Source organism: Neodiprion lecontei, chromosome 4, assembly GCF_021901455.1.
Source record: "Neodiprion lecontei isolate iyNeoLeco1 chromosome 4, iyNeoLeco1.1, whole genome shotgun sequence".
NCBI classification, from domain to species: domain Eukaryota; kingdom Metazoa; phylum Arthropoda; class Insecta; order Hymenoptera; family Diprionidae; genus Neodiprion; species Neodiprion lecontei.
In genome coordinates, this window is record NC_060263.1 from 21135758 (window position 1) to 21153199 (window position 17442).

The window sequence follows — 17442 nt, forward strand, 5'->3', positions numbered from 1 at the left end:
AAGAAATTTTAGTATGTGCATGATAATCAGCCGAAAAGTTCACGAATTATTTCAATGAACATTCTTCTCAAAATGTGTATATTTAATTCAATCGTGATTTTCATTCTTGCTATAATATGCAGCAAAAACTCGTACGTAGGCAAACGTATTTTGAGCAAAAATTATTATTGAATACGGTATAATATTATGTCGATATTAAAATTGAAGCTGTAGACTCATCTCTATGTTGTATTGTAGAGATCAGTACGTAAATATATGAGAGAAAAAGACGCTAGAGTGACCCGTAATGATATCCAAATTAGGGTCCCTAATACAAATCAATACTTATTCGACGAGTGATATTTTTCATTTTATTATTGGATCGATATTCTTTTGTCTACGGGAAAAATAGTTTGTATGCAAGATTTTGATGCGGACTTTTACACATTCATCAAGATCGTTGAGTACTTGTTCTGAGCTTGTTTGATTATAGCTTATGAAATGCCTGACGGCACTCCGGGGGTTATTTATAAAGTAAATTAAAAAGTTAGAGATATGAGTAGATAGCACTTTGTATTGGACAACGTATTGGATTAGCTGTCAACTTCACGCTTTAGTCCAAAAAATGAAAGCTCTTTGATTGGTCAACCATGGCCAAACTAAATAAACTCGGGAATAACATTGAAAAACAATTGTTGACTATTAAAACAAAGTTTTCGATGTACACATAAATTTAAAACGTAATTATAAAATGGAAAAATAATTTCGAATAATAAACAAACAGGCGTATGCTATTTGAAAACGTAATGTTCATCAGCATATAGATATAAACGAGATTTAAAGAGGTTATTTATTTATCGGCATGTCGGCGACGCGAAGTAATTGAATTTAATACAAAAATAAAATTTGGTTCCACAGCACGAGACTTTTGAATTATTGAAATTCAAATAATTTTAAAATGGCAGATGAGGATAACGTTTTGTTTGTGAGAAAAAACTCTAAACAGGTATGATCGAATGATTCCTTATTATTCGTACGATCGTTGGTGGTACGTTGTGAGGTTATGTTTTTACATCCTTTGAATGATTGATCTCAGAGATCTGCTGTAACTGACGCTATTGACGATGACTGGGATGACACAGCTCTCATCAAGGCCTATGACAAAGCGGTAAATTTAGCCAAAGATGAAGTAGCAAGACGCATGGGTGTTGAAGCACAATCCACATCGCATGGCAAACAGAGCAAAGCGCATAATCACAAACCGAATCGACAAACAGCCAAGCCTTACAAGGTATAAAAATTTCAATAAGTAAGGAACATTGACTTTATAAATTGGTAAAGTAATCTCGCTTCTTCTTAGAAATGGGTCGTAGGCTCTCCTTGTCGAGCTGTATGGTCTGAGGATGGAGAAGTTTATGAAGCAGTGATACAGAAAATTTATGAAAGTAGCGCTACTTGCATTGTCAAATTTATAGGTAATATTTTACCTTTTTGTCTTTGAGCTTATAGATCGTGGATAGACTCGAGCATCTGAAACACATGTATTTAAAATCCATGTTCCAAGTCTTTGACTAGTGCTGTCAAGTATCAGTCGGGTCTTACGTGTTCAAGATTCAAAGTAAATGTAATCTATGTAAGTCACAGCTACTCCATGCAGTATGTAATCTTTCAGAAATATTGTAGTGACGTAACTTTTCAAAGTTCAAAATGCTACAGATAGATTGACAATCCTTCTTGAATGTTGCATATATTCAGCAGCAAACTTTTACTGCTGTTAATGCTGCTGCTGCTGAAACGTAATGTTTTAGCAATATCAAATTGTCGTGTTATCAATATCGTGGATGTGATTTTATTTGAGTTTCACTCATCCATTGCTTTAACTGTTTCATTGTTCCACCAAAGACTAAATGAAACACACCTATGCTGAACACATCCTATGTGTTGAATTATTGAAACAATCAAAGTTGAGTGTAAGTTGTGGATATATACGGTCACTTATTCCTTGCTGAACGTGATGCCCGAGTAACAGAGAGCCACTGCGGCAATCGCATTTGTCGTCAGCAAGGAATCAATGACCCGGTATGATTACAATAACAACTGTACTTTATAAATATAGTATTTAGTAGGATGTACCCAAGATGTTTTAATTTCAAGCTAAACCCAAAGTGAAGTAACATAGCTTTGTAATATTACTGCAATATGCTCGGCAATATGTCTGCGATATTTTAGCCACAATCAGAAAATTGAAACGATATTCCTGAAACATTCCTTCAGCATTTAGCCGCACTTTTAATTCATTTGCTGGGTCACAGTTATTTCCTTGAACTCTTCTGGAGCCTTGCGACTAATGACGGAAGAAAAATTGTATTCTCGTCTTGAAAACCTGGAAATGTGGTGAAAAGAATTGGATTATCTTGTTTGATTGCATACAGTTATGAGAGAAAAGATCTTGCTAATTTTTAAATTTTCATAATCATATGCCCTGCAATTGGTATAATACTGCTGCAACACAGCTGAGTTATATAAAATTCTATTGAGATGCTCGAGTCCTTCCAAAAACGGTCTTGCAAGTGTAAATGCTGGTAGCCAGCTATATCCAGTCTAGCGCGCCATCAAATTTAGTCAGCTACATATTATTACTCTCAGGTTACGAAAATTCAGCTAAGGTCGATATCAGTTCGCTTACTGAGTCTCTGGGTCTCGGTAGTCAAATAGCTCAAACTAAAGAGGCAAATGCAGAAAAAACTAGCTTCATAGATATTGGAGAATCTGATTCTGCCAATAATCCTGAGATGATAAACATGGTTAGCGAGGATAAGATGGAGTTAGACACCGATGATCAAAAGTTACCCAAGACAAATTTTACCACTGGAACATCTCTTGGTTGGCCATCTGGCATTGTACCTCCCGCACCCCCTTTACCGCCACAATTAATGACCAGGTAATGTTTGAGAAGACTTTTTGATTTCATGAAATATTTTTCATTATAATTATCGTTCTATCTTTCATGTTGCACAGGCTACCGGAAAGCGATGGCGATGCACTTTCGAGCATGTTGATGTCTTGGTATATCAGTGGATTTCATACTGGTAATATGATTGGTTTTGATTGCCGATTTTTCCATTGCCTATTAATCTATTTGTTGGCATTTCGTTTAATTCAAAATTGATTATTACAGGATATTATCATGGTATAAAACAAGCCAAGGAGAATCAAGAGAGACGGAAAAAGTGACACAATTTATAATTTCTCATTATTAAATTGAATTGATTGATTTTTGTAAAGAAAAATGATCTATTTATACGAAATTCATAATAAAAGTAAGTCAAATTTTGAAGAACCAGTTGTTAATTTTCACTCATAATTCCGATGGTTTCTTAACGACGAGCAACGGATTCTATGAAGAACAAGAAACCAAATCTTAATGTGCAATAAAATTTACTATGTGGCAGCTATTTTTAGAATTGTAGTTACTCCTGCAGAGAATATGGTAGTGATGAAATTAGAGTTCAGTTGATTTCGAGCTGCATATTACCGGAGTTCGTTAATTTCAAGAAGTGTCACAACCGAATAGACTCGGGTCAATTTGACAATAACATATCAATTTTAATATTCATCTAAAGGAACAAGGGATTTTTTAGTAGACAGTTCAATATTTTTTCGTAATTCTCGTCGCTTCTGCTACGCCCTTTGAAACGCTATCAAGAAAAAAAAGCTTGCAAATAATTAATTAGTTTAAAAGAGGCGGATGTACGGTGCTTGGCTTTATTTTTTCATTTCAAGAGAGAAACTTGTGATTAGTTTTCCCGTACAATTTTCTGCTCATCTAAATTTAAAAATACGTACTTGGTGGAATTTTTCAAATTTACAATGTTTTTGTCATGTATTCAATTTGCAGAGCTTAGATCCTGCGCGGGGACCGAAACATACGATTAATTAGCGTACGGCACTGACAAAGAGAGTATATATCAGACCTTTAGATCACGGATTTTGTTGAAACTACCAGGGCTGTTTCTTTGCCACATCAATTCGGATTTTTAATGTTTAGATCCATTCATTGGGCCTTTCTTCGTTCGGTTCGATAGATGAGGTTGTCGGTTTTGAAATTTCAAATTTATACAAATCCCCTAAATGAATAGAAAATTGTCAGGGTCGAAGGCTGGCCAATTTGGCATGGAATGACCCATACTCCTGTGTGTATTCTGGCAGTTCAATTCCTAATTTTTATACAAATCAATGCATAAAACATTAGCGAAGTGTTAACTTTATAGAAATCGTAAAGGTGTACATATATTTGTTATTTTGAAAGTTCAATTTTAAAATGGTCACGTCTTATTCAGGCTCTACGTTACATGGCTTTCATTCAATATGCATGATACTATAATTATTTCGAAGTTGCGTAATATTAATTTGATCGCAGTGCATTTTCATCTTTCGTGCGCCGAACTTACTTGGTTTTGTACTTTGTAGTATTCATATTCCATTTTTCGATGCGGCGAACAAGTGAACATTTTCTACGAATAGCGATCTTGAGGTGAAATACGATCCGATGATGCACCTCCACATAGAGCGTATTTCGGGAGAAAAATGTCCAACAGTGTGAATGTTTGGTTTCGATCAATATACGTCTGACCTCGAACTACTCTGTTTGGTCAGTTTAGAACATTATTATAATTAGGATGCACCAAATTTTTCTTTCCACTGTTTGTACATGTCGGCTATGTGCTTCGATGTAGGCTTAATTCGATCAAAGGCTATCTGGAGGTAGTTCAATTTACTAATGGCTCCATGATGAATTTTTCCAATTTCCCCGCGTACGATTTTGTTTTCCTCAAGCATTTGCCAAATCGGGCGTAACTGCATCATCCATGCTTCTTTGCATATCAACTTCAAGTCGGCGCAGGAGTAACCCTCGGTTTTTTGTACCAATTCGAAGAAGTCTTTGTCTTGGAGGAGGTCGACGTGGACGTATGATCGAAGAAATTCAAAACGACTCCTCACATCCGGAAGGTCAACGAGAATACGTTTCTCAAGTCGACGAAGAAGCGCGGCATCCAGTTCCCTGCGCCGAAATCAAACATCTCAGCTCAATTCTTCGAGACTGAACCGAAAATTGACTCACCAGGGTGAATTTGTGGCGGCCAGAAGTAGAATTCCATTCTTCGATGAAACAAGTCCGTCCATTCTGGCCAGCAGTTCCGCTCGAAAACGTCTGGCTGGGTCTGTGCAGTTCGAAGATGTCACATCCGCGTGACTACCAACCACCCAGTCAGCTTCGTCGATGAATATTACCGCTGGGGCATGATGTTCTGCCAGGTCGAAAAGGATCTGTGAAGTTCAAGGTTGAGCTAAATGACTTAATTTTCACATGCACGAGTAAAACGAAGACCATATAAATGACCCTACGACAATGAAGATTTCTTCTTGGGTACTGGAAAAACTTGTTCAAATTTTTCAACTCTTCTGTATAAACTCATTTTGCTTTTTCACAAATTCTTAAAATTCTGCCAGATTCTATTTATACAAAGAATGACTCATTTTCTCCGTGATTCAAGAAATTGAAAGAATGAAACAAAAACAGACATCAGTTACCGAAAATCTGAAATTTTCCACTTGACAAAAAACAAAAGTAAATAAATAAATTAGAACGATTTTATGTTTCGTCTCTTAACGAGATGTCGGCAAAGTTTTCAATAAAAATCAAGAGGGTTCCTTTGCGCCACATCTTGAATATCTCTTGAGATTTTTATGGGAAAGGCCTGATCCGCCTCAGACCACCTTGCAAAAAAAAAAAAAAAATGTATTCTACACGGGTATTATTGGACACAGGCTTATCTGACACGGCCTTCTTCTATTAGGACGAATACGATCTTTTCCATTAAAATCTCAAGAGCTGTGTAATGCAGGTAGTATTTTCGGCAAAATTAACACAATGCACTTACTCGAACTAGCTTTTCCGAGTCTCCTCTCCATTTGCTGACGATCGAAGTTGACGAAATGTTGAAAAATGTAATTTTGCACTCAGTGGCAACAGCTTTAGCCAGCATGGTTTTACCTACGTCGCATAAAACCAGAAAAGACAAAAATATCAGCCTTTAATTTGAGCAAAACGCTGGTTGTCCAAATAGATTGAACCCGGATTTCGCATAAATTTCATGCTTTGCACCTGCGAAGAAGGTTGTCGGTGAATGGTGGTCGAAGGTTAAAGGTCGTGTTTATTATTGGTTGATGGACAAAGGGAAGTTAGTTCCTAGCCAGCGAGCCACGAACTGGATATTAGATTTGGGACTTTGGCTTGGCGGTTTTCAAAACCTCCCCCGACACGTGATGATGATAATTTTAAAAGGGCGCTACCGGTTCCTGGAGGGCCGTACAAAAGGATTCCTTGCCATGGAGCTAGCTTGCCACCAAAAAGCTCGGGATATTTCATTGGGTACACCGTAGCCTCTTTCAGTAGACTCTTGCACTCCTTCAAGCCTTCGATGTCGTCCCAATGAACGTTCAAGTCCGTCATTACGATATCCTGTAAATTTATACGATTTACGACATTAATCGGAGGTCAGAGGTTTACCCTTTTCCTGGGCACTAGCTCTACATGCAACAAAGATGCGGAGAAGTTAGGATTTAGGTTCACCCTGGATATCGTATCAGCCATATCCCTCCATTCTGTGCCGAGTTGGTACAAGTTACCAATTGGTTTCAGAATTCGTTCTTTGGCAAAGTGTGCGACCTCCTCGTTGACGGCTGATACATTAACGTGCTCTGCATTTCCGGAAGATTGGAAGACTGGAGTCACAGTGATACCCAAGTTTGGCTCATTGTCGGCCGCGGCTTGCACATTATTCACTTTCGGTAAGGGTTTACCTTTAGCCAGCTCGGTCGGCCGCACGTCTGCTGGTTTCCGCAAGTTTCTGTTGATCTTCTCCTTCTTAATCCTGTGCAAGTAAATGTCTGCAAAGGTCATGAAATTACGATGGTCCAGGTCAAGCTCTAGTTAACTTCCGAAGAAGTTTGTTAATCAATACTTAAATACTCTGTATCGAATCTTTACTGATATCGTCAAACGATTTTTCTGAAATTCTACCTTATAGCAGAGAAGGAATCTCACATTATACTTGTATGACATGCTTGTAATTTCGTCGTATCACAAAACTTATTGCCACAGCGTAGGGACATCTCAATTTTTGATATCTGATTCACAATGTCTAAAAAAATTCGGTAAATTTCTATTCATATTCGGTATTCCAGCCTTGAACGCTGTTCTCTTGACTAACCCATTCTGAGTTCAACATTCTGGAAATTTAAGCTCTGCTTGAAGTTTATAACTATACAAGAGGTGCCTCAATCGATTTATTGGTTCACCACACATGAGTGTAAAAATATCTAACTTATCGCCAAACCTGATATAACTGTGCAGAAATAATCATCTTAACGATATTGGCGAGCCGTCATAAAATTGAATATCTGCACTTTAAAACGCATCTTTTTCAAACTACTAGACAATATTAGGTTGTGCATTAAGGAGGCAAAGTACGTCTTTTTATGTTGAGCTGTAGAGTAACGAATGTTGCAAGTACGCGAGGTGTAAAATGATCTCGCAGCCTTCATGTTGCACGCGATACTTTATATCATAAAATTACAGTTGACTAGTGTTATTTTTATTTTTGTTTGATTTTCAAAGCGAAACTGTATGCGCAAAGCACAAATTAGAGCAATTTTAAAACATATACATATACATATACATACATACATATATATATATATATATATACACACATGAAACTTCATTTTTGCACTTTGATGGTATGTAATGTATTATAAAATCATGGACAAAAAGTGGGTGTGATTCTTACTTTATGATTTCTCATGGGTTGTAAAAGCTTAAAAGATTAGAGGGGATAAATGTAGTAAGATGAAATGATGGTACTACAAGGGCGGAAATGCGTGGCAGAAGCGAATAAGATTTGAATGTCCAGAGGAGATACGGCGTGCATATAATTTGGGGTGAAAATAAGCGAACACTTTTACTTTTTGAAGTATATTTGCAAACGCACGTACCACATTGGCTGAAAATATTGATCGGTGAAAAAGTGTGTCATGTTCTTGTGCGACGAATGAATAAAACTCTACGGTATATTAATACAGAGTCGTGACGGCAATGTATGAATTTTCGATCGAAAAAACTATATCGTACTCACGGATTAATGTTGACAGCGTTATTGCAGGCTGTTGGCTCAATTTTTTTACATATCTTTGGGTATTTGTTGTACTTGGCGTAGTGGTAGTCAGAAAATTCAACGAGGACGGTGTCCAAATCGATGTTGTCGCAGACTTGATAGTCCCCCGAGAGTTGAGCCTCTTTGACCAGCGATTCGACCGTATCTATACATCTGTGTTAAAAAATGCATTACACATCAACGCTACACGCTCGTATACAGGTTGGTCTGTTTTCGATGCCATGAATCAATATCTTGCTGAAATCTCCTACTTCCGCATTGACACAATGTATTATTACTGGCCTCGTTGAATTCATCTTGATATTCGTTACAAGTCATTTAGAACTGCAATGTTTTTTCTTTGTTTAAAATAAATGCCGTTCAAAAAATATCCGAAGCGGTAACGCGTAAAATTCAAATCATATTAACACCGTCTTTTCCATTCGTAGCCGCACAAGTTTCACATGTAACACTTCGAATTTCCAACAAATTAAAAAGGCCCCTTTGTTAAAATGGCGTATATACTAACGCTCAATATCTCTGTGACATGAATCGTGATCAGCGATTTTCTTTGAAATTAATAATTACATGACGGCGCTATTGTAGGTGATTATGGAATTGTTATTCAACTGCAATCTATGCAATGAATTGGCAATCAGCAAGTTGATGAACGTCAAGCACATGATCTTCTTTCATTAAAATATGTATGTATCAGAATTTACGCTTCGTAACCCACCCTTGTTCCCGCAGAAACTCCGCGATAAGATACATCAGACTTCTCCGCCTCTCTTGGGAGCGTTTTTCCTCCTAAAAAATATTGTACTCAACTTTTTGCACGTGAGTTTTTCACTATATGTAGGTAACTCGCACATCACAGGGTAAAGGCGAAAACGTTGACGTCGTACGTGGGGAAACGATTGTAGTTGCAAGGAAATCGTGGTTTTTAATTATTGCGTCATGGTCATTTAGATTTTTCCTAACCCATGATTTTAACGTTTATTCTCAACAATGTTCGGCCCTAACAATCGGTAGAATTTTTAATTGGACAATTCTGAAACTTGCACGTATTATGCCGAGCGCCGTATAAAAAGGAACAGATTTTCACATTACGAGAGTTTGACTTTAATGCCTATGACTGAAAAGTTATAGCGCTTCATGGCAAAACACATTCGTTCGTTCGTCGATTTCAAATTTGTGTGTGGCGTCCAATTGAGACAAATCGATAAAGCTTCACCAATTTAAAGTGTATGAGAAACGAAAGTGACAGATAACAGAAACTATTCGTTTACGAATGTTTAACAACAAAGCTGAGATTGCGTACCTTTTCTCTGGCTACGTGAGCTATTTTGCTGCTCGAGTAAGATGACAAATAGTCAGCCATTAGGTAAAATCGGGTTCACTCCGTTGCTGGGTGTCGGGTAAAGGATAATTAATAAAATTGATAAAACTGTGTACAAGTTGACTATGGCTGCGGAGGATACTGCCAGGAGAACAAAATTGTTTTGGAGGAGCGAACTTGTTTCCGTTACCACAGCGACAGGGAAGTTACCCCTACAATGAACAGAACGTTCGATCGTTACCTGCTACTTACATCTTTATTTATCATTCGGTAAACGTAGACTTTGAATACACAATTAGTGATTGGTAATTGTTGCCGATAATGGGCGAAGCTGTTCAAGCAAAGTATTCTTGAAACAATGCCAATGCGCGAGACTGCACAGTGGTACACGATGCAACCATTTGCTTCATGTAGTTAATTAAGAAGATCCACCAACATAATATGTATGCATGTATGTACATACATATTGCATCGTACATACATATAATATATGAATGTGTGTCTAGTCCACTATTTCACTTAATACGCAGAAAGTTCTCCAAGCGTTGCCAATAACCTTGAGCAATAAGTGGTTGCGGGATATCTCTCTAGTTGCCTGAGATTCGTTTGGCTTCGAATCCAAGGTTTTGGCGATGAAGGAAGAAAAAAATAGAAATAAAAAATTTAATTTAAGAAAAAATAGTAGAAATTACGTGTATCTGGTAACAGACTGTGAATTTTCAAACAGTTATTGTATTCTAGTTTTCAAACCGAGGGCGGTAGAGGCTCGATAAAATAGTCGGCAGTGCATTCCTCTGCTGGGAAAAACCCTAAATTGACTCTCAAGTTTAAGGGTAAATTCGCAGTCACTACTAGAGGGTTATTTAAAATTGAGCGTTAACCGTTAATTAGAACATATTTGGGGGTTGGAGGTTACTCTCAACATTAGAGGACTTGTTCTCCTTGAAAACATTTCAGTGTAATCATTGAGCCTGAATCTAATCATTATACTTGGGTATAAACTTGAAACTTGGATGTAATTGTTAAAGTACCGGGAAGCGTTGAGGGTTAATACCGAGAGCTGGGTTTTTTTTGTGGAAAGTTAATCTGATATTGCATACGACATAGGTATATTATTATACCTATGGATTCAAGCAGTAGGGTTTTGTAAAAAATTTTAATGTCGTATCATAGGAGGTATCGATTAAGATCGGAGGTCCCGATTTGAGATTTGTTCTATTAGTTTTTGCATGAAAGTATTAAATGGAAGACAGAATTTAGAAAAGCAGATTTTAAGTAAACGCCATCCTTGTCTGAGATACGATTTAATTTCCTATTTTTGAAGTACTAATTTGCAAAGAATTAAAAATATAACGAAATTTTTGAGCCCATGTCGAAAATGAAGATTTCATAACAGCAGTAGGAATGTAAATTTGAGAAAATAATTAAAATTTCAAGCAATAACGGAATGAATTTTTGGTATCCAAAAAGAAAAAAAGAGTTTTATATTTATTATGTTTTACTAGGTGTTTCTGAAAATTTTAGATTTCAGAAAATCGGCGCTTGAGAACCAGCAAATTAAATCATTACTCAGATAGAGATTCTTAATAAGATGAAAATAATCGAGCTCTATTTTCGACGAATACTATTATGTAAGAAAATTCTGGAGCAAATCTAAAATCTCGACATCGAATCGTGATTATACCAAATATATACAAAATTGTCGTTAAACATATAATCTTTTACCAACCAATTAAGTAATACTTTTCTCGTTTATGTATAGACATAATACGTCTATAACGACTAAAAATTTCTCAAAAGCCAATGATGCGTTTTTTTTATTATTGAAATGATGCAATAACGTGATTATTTCAAAGTGGTCAATAATTGCGCTATAATTGTACCTGTATTTTATGATTTTTGAAGCTTTCTGTCAAGGGAATATTGTTTCGACTACAATTACCTCAAGTCCTTTCAGTTGTACTTTCAAACCTTCGTTAAATCATACTTCCGTATTTACAACTCTTCGACTGGACTATGGGTTTGCTCCACCCTGATCTTCGGAGTTGGGACAACTACCAGCCACCGGTTGGGCAGTTCTCGTAACTTCTTACTCTCGAGTAACTTTCACTCCTTTGGTTCTAAAAGTTTGCCATCGGGAAGAAGCAGGATTTTTCTGTGCGGACAGTTTTATAAGAACATGGGGCTGTTGGTATTTTATTTTCGGTCATCCCTCACTGAACCAGATCCTAACCTACCCTTGGTGTTTTGCCAAATGGTCTTTTCACTCTGCAGCAAGATCGCAGTTCCAGTTCTGATTGTCAATCGCCGACCCCAACGTCCGCAAGTATACCGCAAGATCATCACCACGTGTACGGGTTACGTGCAGAGCAATATGGTTATACGTACAGGTATACCCGATTCCGGGTAAATGCACGAGGAGGCTGGTCCCGCCTGAGTCGTTGGTAGCTGGGGGTTCCAAAAGCTTGCGCCACGCTCTTCGAGCTGGAAGGGTGGGAGTTGGACGTGGGGGTCGGGGATAAGGGTGGTCTCCGAGTCGTGCCTTGGGGTGCACAGGTTGCGTTCGATCGACCCGGTCACTACGCAGCGTGCGGCGCTCACTGCGACAGTCGGCTTCGTTGGTCCGGCACCTCGCGTGGTCGGGCTGTGAACACTGATTGTGAATTTGCACCATTTCGCACACTGGGTACTGGTTCAGACCCAGTCTAGACCCGTCGGCCGCGATTGACTCGGTGAAGGGTGTGCCGTCGTCTTCTTCTCCGTATTCTTCGACAACCCAACTCGGTGACCGGCTCGCCTGCAATTGTGCCGTTGAAACGATATGTTGATGATCATTTTTTCCTTTCGTTAATGATAAAGTGAACCGTTCATGCGTCGCGACGCGATTACTTTCAGTCGCTATTTATTGTCAGATAGGGATGCTTGTTGACCTTGGTAGTTTGAACGTCTGGTTCTTTTACTTTGTTCAATTTCATCGTTTCTGTACGGATGTAAGGTGTGCGTATAATAGTGTTGAATTATTCAAGTCGCTGTACGGAATATCAAGATCGGCACGTCAATGACACATGATATTCACGTGTACCACACGTAGGTATGCGATACATGTCCCTCTTATTTTGTTGTCAGTACAGAATCACACGTGATATATTGTTATCACTGATTATAACATAAAAGACTCGTGCGTTTTGACTGAATTTGTAAATATCTTCAGAGAAGGAGTGATTCATACTTGAGAATTCTGAATCCAAGAGTCATCTGATAATTCTATAAAAAGTCCACGAATTTCGAAATCTCACGAAATGACACAGAAAAATGTTTCAACTTTCCAAAAACGATATCTACTGTAAAACGCACTTTAATTTGTTACTAAGTTATGTTTGAAATGTAGGAGGTGCAACAAGAAGACAATATACTTGTTTTATCGAAGTATTTAAAAATAAATATGAAATGCAGTCAAGAAACTATGGAAAACACTGTATAGAATATTGATTGGTTTTCTTTTTACGAACCATGTGATATAGTTTCAGTTATGAATGCAACAACGTCGCAATACCGACTGAGTGTGCAAATTGTATTTCACTTTTCGTTCACTCGTGATAAATTCAATCGACACGAACTTTGAAAAATTATACAGTTCGCAATGATTACGCTTCTGCGGTGTTTGAGGAAAGTTTGGAAAATTGACGAAAACGCTATATAAATGTACTTGCAGTTGCCTCTCATTCGCTCTGTGGTTATTATGGAACACTGCTATATATTGATAAGCATAGAAAAAGTATAGAAATTTTCGCGATTGCAAACTATTCTTATAAAATTTCAATGCTATCCGATGAACGATGTAGTCCGTATACTTTATAATAAACCTTTTAGCACTACTTTCGTCGTTCGAAAATGATTTGATTCATCTTATATTCAAACTCTGTAATCACAATATAAGTATTATTGCGATTTTTATTATTACCAAATTTGACATTTTTCTGTGTATGTGTAATTTGGTGAATTATCATTCTCATTGCAATCCATGTATGATATATTATATCGCATAATTTCAAATAGTCAGTTGCTTTCTTATTTTTTAGAGTGAATTATAGTTATCCTTTCGATTCCTGTTACGAAAATAGTTGTAAGATTATTGCTTGAGAAATTCCTCTTCAACGAAGCGGGGTGTTTGAGTTTTCATATTTAGACGTACTTATATCAAAACATGCGAGTCCATTTGAGAAATCCTCGAACATAATGAAGCTCGTGTGAAATTGATTCGTCCGATTGGCTGCTCAACAATCACTTACATTTAATCATTATAACTATTTGGAACAAAGATGATGCGGGAATTTATCACCTTCTGCAACGAAGTAGATTTCTTGGCAATTACTTAATTTGCGCATCAGTCAAACCCACGCTGCTGGTAACGATGACAAACGTGTCTTAATGCCTTGAATGTTAGGAGTCATGCTCCTGCGGGATCAGTGTGTGGCAAGAAGCTGTTCGACTGAAGAGTTTTCGCATCAGTTCTTCGGCTAGACGTAGCCGGACTTAACGTCGCGTTGTTAGAACGCTGAACGTTTAACAACAAGAGTTTTCCTCGCCGTTGGGAGCGTTATTCGCAAATTTTTCCGTGACCCGAGTCAGGCCAACGGTCAACGGTCAAGGAAAAAGATTATCGCCATGGTGAATTCAATAACGCGACTGGCTGCAGCTGTATTGTCTATCGCTGCATTTCTAGTCTCTGAAGCAGGTGAGCGATTTCGTCGACACTCGACATAAATAACGCAAATATATTAGGGTGGTCGATCTAAATCGACAAAAGTCAAATTTCAAGGGTGTGCGAGTCGTCGAGATTGCATGGTATGATGATGTGAATTTTTTCTCAGATGTTAGCACTAATGCCCGCTAAAATCTCGCAGTCAAACATTTTTCTTTTTACCATTATTACTCTTACGATAAAATAAATGCTAAGAATGTGTCCGAAACACGTAAATTTTTAATGGGGAAATCCACCATTTTTGGGGCACGTGCTAGAGCTGAGATAAAATACTGAAAACATTTGGCAGATTTTTTTTTTAATTACTTAAAGTTGATCTGGAGGCGGTCCGAAAACAATTTTGCACCGTCCTGATATATATAAACAAAATGCGAATTATGTAACAATTCATCACATTTTCTCACGTCAGCTGCATCGGCAGTCATTGTCACATAATTCGTATGGAGTTAGACTCGCAGTTTCTTTCGATTTGAAAACAAGTTAGCTGGAAGGTCAAAGCATTTACACATTTGACTGAACGTGTATTTGATATCAGCAAAGCTCTTTATTTTCAAGGGCATACTTTCGTGCGAGGTTTTGGCGTGTCGATTGGCCGGGAAAAAAGTTAGATTAAATCTTCATTCTCGCTGTATAATACATTATTTTCAACAGCTAAGCATCCAGGCAAATTAATTAGCTTTTTCAATTCGAATGGGTTATTTTCTAAGACTCAAAGTTTCAAAATTATTATACAGAAAAGTCGGGTGTACTTTCGATATTGACAATTTATAAAGGTAATGCAACTTAACGGACTCTCGCCTGTTAATAATACGACGTAACTTTTGCGTGTAGAAAGTTATTTCAACAAAGTAGTCTCCCGAAGAGAAATTAGTACAAAACTTATAGCCGCACAATCCTCGTCACTTTTCATACAGTTGTATAAATGAACTTTGTTCGCAAACGGATAAGTCCCTGTCAAAATAGCGACAACATAAAGCACTAGGTATTTTACCTCATGATATGTACACATTAAAAGCATACATAATTTACCGCAACCTTTCACGAATATATAGTCTACAACTCGGGCGGCGGGCGATGATAAAATTATAGCGGTAAAGTCGCGGCGTAAGTAATAACCGTTCGTGATTAACTAAATTGCAATTGATTTTCCATAAAACGCGATGTTCCGGTCCCATAAAGAAATCTTCCAGCTGCTTCTTACATCGATCGACAGAATCAAATAAAATCATGTAATCACGTCTGACCTAACGGAGTCCGTAAGAGTTGATGAAGATGAAAATTGACGTTCAATGAATTTCGCTACAGACAATTATTCACCTTAAAGTTGAAACGCCAAGCTTATTTCAATACTTGCATACCGGCAACACTTTTTATTTCAAACTCACCCCTCGCTGCTCGTTTATCCCTTGTGTTTTCACCCACCGTTGCCAACGAGCTGGAAACTTGGCGAATACAGCAGGGTCAGTATCGTTTCAGATGCACTGGAAGAAAACTGCACCGACTTCCAGGGTGGCACAGTTAGACATGGCCTCCTCTACGTACCAGGTCCTGCGGTATGCAGCTTGTGCGTTTGCTACCATTCCGAGCCGATGTGGTGCAAGGCCATTTACTGCACCCCACCATACGTAAGTGAGCTCTGATACTACGCCACCTGTAACAATCGACAGTAACGTCATCATTTTTATTTAGCATAGTCGACAGGTTACCACTACATTTCGTTGTAAACTTCTTTTCCTTTTTCGGAATGTCACGATGTCGGAGGAATAGCGAATGTACTTGAAGGTTACTGAACTACAACGTAATTAAAGAACCATTACGTCCAAAATTAACTTTTAAAGTTACCAATATAAAAAATAACAAAATTGATTTCAATCTATAAAATGCAATTGCTGAAACACCAAAAACAATGCGATAGTAGTTCCAAATTACAAACACCACCTGGTGAAAAAATAATGCGCAATTGTTGTTGGTACGCGAAGGCGGGCGTGTATGATTCTTCTTATAGCTATACTTGTTAGCGAAGCCCTTTCGTGGTTTGTCGTGTCAAGATGAAGAGGATTAGGCCAAGGGTAATGTTTACACAATATGCAGAGGTTCTCTCGTCTCCACTCAAAGGGAACGACGATTTATATTTACGAACAGAGTTTTGAAGCATGTGGAATACGGCGAAACTGGTTTCGAAAAGCCAAATCTTTACTGGATAATTCTCCACATAATTCGGAATCCCTAACATCTGATTTATAATTCCTTCATGAGTGGGTGTAATTTCTATCACATGTGTTCAATCCTACACGTAATTCAGACTACAACTACTGGATCGACACGTAAATTGAACTACTCAAAAATGTTCGTTCACGTAACTTTTTAAAAATATCGTTGGATATATATTTTACTTTTATATTTTTTATCTTCAACTTTCTTAAATCTTCACTGAGACTTATAACTATAGTTTTTACTAATTATTCAATTGTGCCATGGTTAAAGTTGAAATTTACGTTTTGCAATATGCTGCAGTCTGCAGTGATCTCTCGCCAAGATTTTATTGTCAAAACGCCTTTACCTCCAATGAGTTTCAATTTGATTATTTATTCACAGGAGTTTTACTACAGACCACGATTTCTCGGATCGCCAATTTTTTTTTTTTTATTTTAAATTACCACCCAATATCAGAATTAGTCATTAATTTTTTTAAAGAATTTAGAAGAAAAATGGCCAGTTGGACGTTATAGAAGCAGAGAACAATCAAATAAGATTCCAGTGTGTTTTGAAGCTTGTGAGGCGCTTATTCCTTTCGAATTACTGGTAATTGAATCAACACTAGAAGTAGAATTAAAATTAGAACACATAAGAGATCGAATCACGACGTCTCGGCATTTAGTCAAATTCTGATGTGATTTGTATGATAATAATAGAGTACGATGCAATTAGAATGAAAACTAGTTATATATTTTTGCCAGTCTTCTTCTCACAGAGTCGATGTTAAGAGAAAATTTTACAATGTAAATACTTGAACAATGCTGTCTGAAATAAATATTTGTAAAGTGAAGTCTACATCAATGTGGCAATTAATTTTCTTCTCACACACACTTCGTTCTCTCTATAAAATACTTGGCAATTAACTTCTTGCTATTAATTACTCAATTATT

At 37.4% G+C, this 17442-nt stretch overlaps 2 protein-coding genes and 1 long non-coding RNA gene across 12 annotated transcripts; 2 read left to right on the plus strand and 1 right to left on the minus strand.

Annotated features, from left to right (window-relative positions):
- Nucleotides 1-488: 488 nt before the first annotated feature.
- Nucleotides 489-3319, plus strand: LOC107221658 (survival motor neuron protein). 3 transcript variants are annotated; one of them, XM_046738024.1, is made up of 7 exons: nt 489-782; nt 898-985; nt 1076-1270; nt 1340-1454; nt 2626-2920; nt 2998-3068; nt 3158-3319. In XM_046738024.1, exons 2-7 carry the CDS (start codon nt 938-940, stop codon nt 3211-3213), a joined length of 780 nt encoding a protein of 259 aa, XP_046593980.1. In that variant the 5' UTR covers nt 489-782; nt 898-937; the 3' UTR covers nt 3214-3319. The 3 variants fall into 3 exon arrangements, with proteins under 3 accessions (XP_046593980.1, XP_046593981.1, XP_015516213.1); XM_046738025.1 differs by having other exon boundaries at nt 489-719; XM_015660727.2 differs by having other exon boundaries at nt 490-985.
- On the minus strand, nt 3295-15819 carry LOC107221655 (katanin p60 ATPase-containing subunit A-like 2). 8 transcript variants are annotated; one of them, XM_046738009.1, is made up of 10 exons: nt 11772-12039; nt 11477-11689; nt 9517-9602; nt 8932-9002; nt 8178-8369; nt 6614-6914; nt 6334-6502; nt 5922-6034; nt 5102-5307; nt 4228-5041 (listed from the first exon to the last, which is right to left on the minus strand). In XM_046738009.1, exons 3-10 carry the CDS (start codon nt 9574-9576, stop codon nt 4654-4656), a joined length of 1500 nt encoding a protein of 499 aa, XP_046593965.1. In that variant the 5' UTR covers nt 9577-9602; nt 11477-11689; nt 11772-12039; the 3' UTR covers nt 4228-4653. The 8 variants fall into 8 exon arrangements, 7 of the variants coding, with proteins under 7 accessions (XP_046593965.1, XP_046593967.1, XP_046593966.1 ...); XM_046738011.1 differs by lacking the exon at nt 9517-9602 and adding an exon at nt 9787-10144 and having other exon boundaries at nt 11772-12038; XM_046738010.1 differs by lacking the exon at nt 9517-9602 and adding an exon at nt 9787-10144 and having other exon boundaries at nt 11418-11689; nt 11772-12038.
- Nucleotides 12113-15896, plus strand: LOC107221663. The gene is made up of 3 exons (XR_006903973.1): nt 12113-12625; nt 13979-14269; nt 15762-15896. It is a non-coding gene; the product is annotated as an uncharacterized LOC107221663 (long non-coding RNA).
- The last annotated feature ends 1546 nt before the right edge of the window (nt 15897-17442 follow it).

Coding starts and splice junctions, on each gene's coding strand:
- LOC107221658 (XM_046738024.1), top strand. CDS start 938: ATGGCAGATGAGGATAACGTTTTGTTTGTGAGAAAAAACTCTAAACAG. Junction 986..1,075: donor TGAGAAAAAACTCTAAACAG/GTATGATCGAAT, acceptor GATTGATCTCAG/AGATCTGCTGTAACTGACGC. Junction 1,455..2,625: donor TTGCATTGTCAAATTTATAG/GTAATATTTTAC, acceptor TATTACTCTCAG/GTTACGAAAATTCAGCTAAG.
- LOC107221655 (XM_046738009.1), bottom strand. CDS start 9,576: ATGGCTGACTATTTGTCATCTTACTCGAGCAGCAAAATAGCTCACGTA. Junction 6,503..6,613: donor TGGCTGATACGATATCCAGG/GTGAACCTAAAT, acceptor ATAAATTTACAG/GATATCGTAATGACGGACTT. Junction 5,308..5,921: donor ACTCGGAAAAGCTAGTTCGA/GTAAGTGCATTG, acceptor TGAACTTCACAG/ATCCTTTTCGACCTGGCAGA.